We start from the raw sequence: 7,940 nt of genomic DNA on the forward strand, positions 1-7,940 counted from the left end.
TTGCTGGGAAGTGTTCAGTTCCATTTCAAGCAAATCATATAAACTTCTTATGGTTTTCCTTGGAGGCAGGGCCAGGGGCTGCAAATTTCATAATAGATCATGCCGAGATTGATTTTGTTTTTGTCCAAGTTAAGAAACTTGAAAGAAGTATAAAAACACTTGACTTGCTTTTGATTAAATAGTTTCTTTACTTTTGAATTCATATTTCAAGCCATCAAAATGATAATCAAACACTTGAGTTCATGTATGGGTCCGTTACTACCATAGGGTGAAAGCGTAAAAACTCTCGGGTCATGGTGTTCAAGCATGTAAAAAAGTGACTCATGATCAAATAGTTGAAATGCAAAGGTTAATTGATAAAGCTGAAACAAGGATGAAGAGAAAGATGCCAAAACATGTCTCTTTGCCACCCTTCCACAAAGTTAAGCAAAATTGGCTCTTCATCAAGTGCAAATGTAAGCGCGGGAGGCGAGCCATTTATACGTTATATTATTTGCTGGCATTTTTTTACCGGAAAGGAATCCCGGCAGTTTTCAAAAACTACCGGGAATGGTTGCCACTTCCGGCAATTTCAAAACTGCAGGAAAAAAAACTGCCTGCAAATTGATAAATTCTTGTAGTGTATTTTGGCAATTGAGAAAACATTTAATCTTGGAGCTTGGAATGAATTGTTTGGCCCGTTTAATAAAGTTTTTACTTTCATATTTTTACTTTTTTCAAAAATAAAATCATAATTTTTATTTTTGAAGTTGAAATATAAAGTAAAATTATGTTTATTAATTTGTAATGCTTTCAATATTTTCAAATCGAAAAATTAAAAAGTAAATTCAATAATTATAATTTTGATTTTGTTTTCTAAATTATATACTATCTGTGTGTATTATATATATAGCTCCATGGGAAGCTACTGAAATCAGCTTCGCAAGACCCAGATCATTTCTTCTGTGAAATCGAAGGGCATCACCACCAACATCACCAATTGTATTTAATACACACCACCAATTGTTTCACAAACCCAAAACCAAACACCAAACAATGAAGAACCCTTCTCTCTCTTCATTTCTTCTTCTCTTTTCTCTCCGATTCTTTTATTATGCTTTATCAGATTCAATCTACGACAGTTTCCGTCAATGCCTCTACAAGAACTCACCATCAGACCCAATTTCTGCCAACACTCTCTACAGCCCTTCAATCTTACATAAAAAACCGCCGTTTCAACACCTCCACCACCGCGAAACCCTCACTCATCATCACCCCTCTCCGCGAATCCCATGTCGGCCCCGTCGTGCTCTACGCCAAAATTCTGTGGAGCTTGCAAGTTCAAGATTCTGGTCATTTGTGACTTACTCTCTCTTAATCAATTCCTTTTAACTTATTTCTTTTTATCAGGAGTGTTTGTAGAGAGAGAAAGAGAGAGAGACAGAGGAGAGAGAGGCGATGATGGTGGAGGTTGTCGGCGAGGAGGTGGCAGCGGCAATGACCATGGTGGGGAGGAGGAGGTGGGTGATATTAGTTAGAATATATATATATATACACACACACACAGTACTACAGCAGAAAAAGTGACTTCTATCAATAGTGTAGAAAATAGGGAAAGGGAAGATCTATCACTCTTTCTTTTCTTTATAAAATTAGAAAGTATTTTTTTTATATAAAAAAGTGAAAGTATTTTATTAAATACGATTTTTACTTTTAATTCTTAATTTTAAGATTTGACAGGACAAATCAAGAATTATTCCTATTAGGAAACAGGCCGTCAGCTGGTTTGCCTATTCACCTTCCGAGTTCCTATTGGCTCTTACACTTATGCCGCTAATAATAATATCAGTGGCTATATTCTTCCAGGTTGCAACTTGTTGAGGAAAACTCATTTTCACAAAGAAAGAACAAACATAGAAAGGTTGATGGTTCCCATTAAAGATTCTTGAAAGGAAAATGATGTAACTATTGTTTACGATGGATATGAACGGATCCACAAAGGAGACCAATCATCAATTCTATGGCCATGGACAAATATGGGCTTACGTTCTTGAAAGCCATAAATGGGCCTATGTTCTCGAGAGCGGTAAATCATGAGCCCAAACCCAACTCCCTCGAGGCCAAGAGTTTTCATAAAATTACACCATAAAATACGATTCTAAAATAAATACTTAATTATAATAAAATTTAAGGCACCATTATCCTAACATTTTGAGACCCACAAGTACAGAGTGAGTCTCGGTATCAGAAGGTAAAAAATTGTTGCGAACCAAATCAGCAAACCACGATGGAAAGCTTTCAACTCACCATTTCGTTCAAACTAGTCGTTCTGGATATCAACACTCTTCTAGTCGTTATTCATATAAATGTTCAGAGAAGCAACAAAAAAGAGACAAAAACATATTTAGCTATTTGATGCATTATGAGACCCACATAAATCTCACATTTATTCATCAAGCAACTGAAATTTCATTCGGTTTTGTTTTCGATATTTATTTCTATTTACAAAGGAAAATGATAAGCTGAACGAATTGGCTAGCCTCTCATTAACAATGCTGTAATAATCCTTCACCTACATGGAAATTAAATTGTTTCCAGTCCCTGGAAGCACTCAACCATGCACAATCCTATGTACATGCAATTATTCAGGCATGTATTTTGGACAACTTACATTAATTTAGGAGTATTTTCTTTATTTTGGCATTGTTATCCGACCCAGTAAGCGCCTTATTGCAAGTATAAATAGAGATAAAAGAGGGAGGGAAAAAAAAAAGAGGGTGGTTTTGACAAGAACCTCTAAGAAAGGATTAATCTTCATGGCAGTCTTCTCCAGGGTCATCTTTCTTCTGTTTGCTCTTCCTCTCTTATTTCTTCATGTGTATGGACAAAACGGATTCACGGACGAGAAAATAAAGCAAGCTGAAATGGTTCCTTTTAAACCTCTTCTTCCTGAGCCAAAGGGCGTACCAAATGCTCATCCTCGCAAAAAAGATCCACCTCTTTGCCCAGGTCCCCATGAGTGCTGAAATGCTCTTCCTCCTGACAATAAAAGATCCCCCACCTTGCCCAGGTTCCCGTGAGTGTTTACTTTAGCTTGTTGATTTTTGAGAATGGGTGTATATAGGTTTTCCTGAGGGTTTTGCCACTCCCTGCTTTGTAATTGTGGTGTTTTGGTAATAATATTTTTCTTGGAAAAAAAAAAAAAAATTGAGTGTGTTGAATTATGAGTCAAGAATTAAGTGTTTTGGATATAAGGAATTGAAAAGAGGAGTTGAGTGTGTTAAAATATTAAAATAGGAAGAAATATGCAACTGACTTCTGTTAAAAATGGAAATTTCGAACTAAACTTTAAATATCAAATATGGAACAAAGTAATGGGAATATATATATATACACACACACACACGATGATTTCAAAGCAGTGGTCGATTAGGAATGACCTCTGGTAATTGGATCGGAATCGTTTGGGTTTAGGCTTCGTAGGTCCGGGAGCTCGTTCCTTAATAGGAGGCATAATCACAGGAGGATCGGTAGTGCAATGGCCAAAGCAGCCAATAGTTTGGAGAAAGATCGTGGGTAAGGCTTTAGAATTAAGCAAGTGTGGTCTGGGGGTATTTCATGGCCAACCATGCAGGCTCTTCTACCGAGTCTTCAAAATATTGTGTTTAGATAATTTTAATGTGTTTAAATATTACTTCTAAAACAAAGTAATGATTTTTTTTTTTTTTTTTTTTTTTTTTTTTTTTTTTTTTTTTTTTTTTAATATCATAATCAATGAGAACTCTAAAACATATCATGAGTACATAAAATGATGAAAATCAATTTAATGAACGAAATAGAGAGAGAATTGGATACCTGAATCTAGGATTTAACACAACACAACCTGATTCAAGTAGGGATGGCAACGGGGCGGGTTTGGAGCGGGTTTTCCTAAATCCCGCCTCGCCCCTTTTAATTTTTGTCAAGTCTATGTCCACCCCGAGACCTGTGACGGGTTGGATTTTCATGTCCAGCCCCGCCCCGTTGGGAAATACTATGCCCCCTTGCCCGCCCCGCTAACAAATTTTTTTCTCCCACTTTTTGGAACTTAAGCTCCTGCTATTTAAATGTGGAAAGCCTGGGAATGGCACAACATAAATAAAATTATGTATCCCAACAAAAATAAAAAATAACATGCACATAACATAATTCAGAGAACATAATAAACAAAAATAAAAGTTTAATACAACCAAATTACAAGAAGTTCTAAGTTCCAACTTCCACCATAACCAAAGCAAAAGCAAATTTAATATCAAGTTTACATCCCAAATCAGGATTGTAAGAAATGCGTAACTAGGTAAGCCGCTAAAATAAGTTATTAATATTATTATTATTATGATATATATATATATTAAATATAGTTATATGCTTAGTGGGGCGGGGCCGGGCCCCTAAGATATGTATATTGAACCCTTACCCACCCCGTGACCCGCGACGGATGCTTAGTGGGGCGGGGCCGGGCCCCTAAGATATGTATATTGAACCCTTACCCACCCCGTGACCCGCGACGGGTACAAAATTTGTATCCATGCCCGCCCCAACGGTATAAAAAGTGTTCTTATATCCATTATTAACGGGGCGGAACGAGGCTGGGCCCCGGCGGGGCGGTAAAAATTGATATCCCTAGATTCAAGCAAACAATAGAGGCAAAGAATAAATTATCAATTATGCAGACTTGCATGATGGAGATTACAGAGGAGCCATAAGTCAAGGTGATGGTAGGCTTCCATTCCCGAAGATTAAGACAAAAGTATTGTTAAAAGTTATAATGAAGTACCTCTCCCTAACTTGCTTTCAATATACCTTCTAAAGAAGTATACAATTCAATTAAAAAGTGCTTGAATCTTTTACGAAAATTCAAGATGGGGAAATAAATGAGCTTGTTTAGAGGTATTAGTCTACTGAGTTGAGATCCATACCTGATCCCATGAATGCAAACACCAGTTGTATATTGCTCCTCATCAACAGGTTCCATGGCTTTCATGCAAGCCTGAATTCCTGTAACACCAATAGGAAAAAAAAAACAGAGCAGAAACAATATCATATGAAGAAGTTTCAGGACTCCGAGAAATAATAAATTTAAAGAGCAGAAAAGATTCATATAATGTTTTAGGACTCTGGGAAATAATAAATTGCAAATATTTAACTCCATCACATTATCATGATTAGAAAAACTTGAAAGTTCTTCAGCATCCTCAGATTCTCTTGTATTAATGCAATGATATGGGTAAAATTGGAACCTCAATTCTTCAATAGTGTTTATCCAAATAGCATCTCAAATTCAGAAACAGTTTCCTGGAATTCAATATATCAAGTTAAAAAACACAATCGATTATTCACTTAGTTCCATCAAACCAAAAACTATATCCAAACTTCTGTTACCACTTTGCATCTGTGAGTGAACAACACAACAGAAGTGAGATGAATGCTATAAATTGATAGAGTAAGATTTTTTTATTTTTTATTTTTTATTTTTGAGAAAGTAACCACCCTGTTCTTGGTACAAATGAAAATAGCAAAATACATAAATTAATTCATAATTAGCAACCATCTGAAACTTTACCAATAATCCCTACAGGAACAAGATCCTTCTTTAAAATGATGAAATCGACTTCGATCCCTCACAACAATCTCTCTAACAAAAACTTTCGATATGAGTTTTATTGCGAAGTGGCAATCTGCACACACCCTCAAGTTTTTCACAACTCGAATTGGGGTCCCTGGTGGCGTATTAATGAGCATGAATGCAATTGCAATCTTCTCACTATGATAAGACAAAGCAGTCTCCTTCTCCTCTTCCTCTATGTCCGCAAGAACATTAGATGTATGAGGCATGTACCCTTCCAATTTCAACAACTTTGTCATCTCCGCTAGCATTGCATATATTTCCTCACTTTGGAAATGAGATCTATCTCCCATTACAAATTCATGGACACAGTTGCCCAACTCAACAAGGCTATACCCTGGAGTTTTCTTCACACCTTCCCTCAACATTGTCCTCCTCACCTTTTGCACCTCCGACCAACGCTGCTCTGACGCATAGAGGTTGGAAAGGAGCACGTAATCCCCACTATGTTTGGGCTCTAATTGTAGAAGTTGAGCTCTTGCAACCTCCCCTAAAGCCAAATGCCCATGTATAGTGCATGCTCCTAATAAGGTCCTCCAAACGACAGCATTAGGCCGTAATGGCATGCTTTGAACAAATTCAAATGCCTTCTTCACTAAACCTGCCCTACCCAACAAATCCACCATGCAACCATAATGTTCTATCTTGGGCACAATGCCAAATTCCTCTTTCATCCTCTTAAAGTAAGCAAACCCTTCATCCACCATGCCGCAATGACTACAAGCATACAATACCCCAACAAAAGTGATCTCAGTAGGCACCAATCCCAGTTTCTCCATCCGCTTGAAAAGCTTAAGCGCTTCGTTACCAAATCCATTAACAGCCAACCCAACAATCAAAGAAGTCCAAGACACCACACTCTTTTCCCCCATCTCATCAAAAACCTTTTGTGCCTCCCTAATGCTCCCACACTTTGCATAGAAATCCAAAAGGGCATTTGCAGCATGCAAATTTTCACTCAATCCAACCTTCAACATGTACACATGGGCCCTCCTACCCAATGCCAAAGCCCCAAGCTCAACACAAGCAGAGAGCAAACTAACCATGGTAAACCCATCTGGTTCAACATCCTCCAAACCCATTTCCCTATAAAGGGTCAATGCCTCATTAGGCCTTCCATTGAGTGCAAACCCATTAATTACAGAATTCCAAGTCACAAGATTCTTTTCAGGCATTAACTCAAACAACTTGTGTGCACTTTCAGCTTGCCCACATGCAGCATACATATGAACCAAGGTGTTCTGAACAAAGACTAGTGACTCATACCCATTTCTTATAGCAATTGAATGTACTTTCTCACCCTCCCGAACAGCCAACAACTTGGCAATGGCTTTCAGAAGAAAAGGGTATGTGTGTGTGTCAGGCTCAATAGAAGATACATGCATTTTCTTGTAAATGTCGATGGCTGGCCTTGGGCTTTCACTCTCAGCATAACCCCTAATCATGGTGTTCCAAGTGAATATATTAGGGTCTTGGATTTGGGAAAAGATTTGGTGAGCATAGGACATGGGTCCTGAAAGGGACACAATGATGAAGATGAGGTGTTTGCCCATGTCTGGGCTGGAGAGAGGAACACCATGTCTAACAGAGAATGCATGGATCTGCTTAAGTTTGAATTTGGAGGAGGCGCAGGTTAGCAAGAGAGCAATGCATTTCTTGAGAATATGGGGTTTCGAGTACTCCTGAACGGAGGTTGATGTAGAAAATGTGAAGTGAGAATGTGGAAAGAAGGTGTTGAAGGAGAGTTGCTTTGAGTTCATATCATATCATGTTTCTACTTTCCAAGTCGATTAAGTGGGTTTTGTCTTTGAGATTTTTTATTTTTCCGATTTACAATGAAAGCAAGAACCACACATATATGTATAAAAATTTATCATTCTATAAATAAATATGAAAGCACTTGTGACTAAGTATGACTTTGATAATATTTCTTAAAGAAAAATAAACGAAATAAAATAAAATAAATTATTAAAAAATATATACTTAACAGATTAAATAATTATACCTTTCTTATAACAATTTTTTTTTTTTTTTTCATTTACCTTTTTTAAACAATAAATATATTGTAATGAGTTTAATATCTGATACATGGCCACTTTGTGTGGGTCTTCGCCAAACTAATTTTCTTTTGGGTTGGGTCATTTTGGCAGCTTGTATGGTGATCATCCCTGAGCATCGTTGGTGTTGCAAGCTTGCAGCACTACTGTCAAAACAATGTCTCGGCCTCATTGATGAAGACTGGTTGCCAAAATAATTTCACATATAATTATTCATAATACAATAAATAAGAAATTGT

At 37.2% G+C, this 7,940-nt stretch overlaps 1 protein-coding gene across 1 annotated transcript; it reads right to left on the reverse strand.

Annotated features, from left to right (window-relative positions):
- Positions 1–2,070: 2,070 nt before the first annotated feature.
- LOC132313775 (pentatricopeptide repeat-containing protein At4g21065-like) lies at positions 2,071–7,509 on the reverse strand. The gene is made up of 3 exons (XM_059812719.1): positions 5,582–7,509; positions 4,938–5,016; positions 2,071–4,096 (listed from the first exon to the last, which is right to left on the reverse strand). The coding sequence occupies exons 1-2, from the start codon at positions 7,402–7,404 to the stop codon at positions 4,980–4,982; spliced, it is 1,860 nt and encodes a 619-aa protein (XP_059668702.1). The 5' UTR covers positions 7,405–7,509; the 3' UTR covers positions 2,071–4,096; positions 4,938–4,979.
- Positions 7,510–7,940: the final 431 nt, after the last annotated feature.

The sequence above is a fragment of the Cornus florida genome, unplaced genomic scaffold, assembly GCF_030987335.1.
Source record: "Cornus florida cultivar Cherokee Brave unplaced genomic scaffold, ASM3098733v1 CherokeeBrave_3.0.0_Hap2_Chr01, whole genome shotgun sequence".
Lineage (NCBI taxonomy): Eukaryota > Viridiplantae > Streptophyta > Magnoliopsida > Cornales > Cornaceae > Cornus > Cornus florida.

What these genes read in the sequence shown, in the direction of transcription:
- LOC132313775 (XM_059812719.1), bottom strand. Translation starts at nt 7,404, where the DNA reads ATGAACTCAAAGCAACTCTCCTTCAACACCTTCTTTCCACATTCTCAC. An exon ending in TGTTCCTGTAGGGATTATTG is followed by an intron (nt 5,017 to 5,581) that starts GTAAAGTTTCAG and finishes TTGGTGTTACAG; the next exon opens with GAATTCAGGCTTGCATGAAA.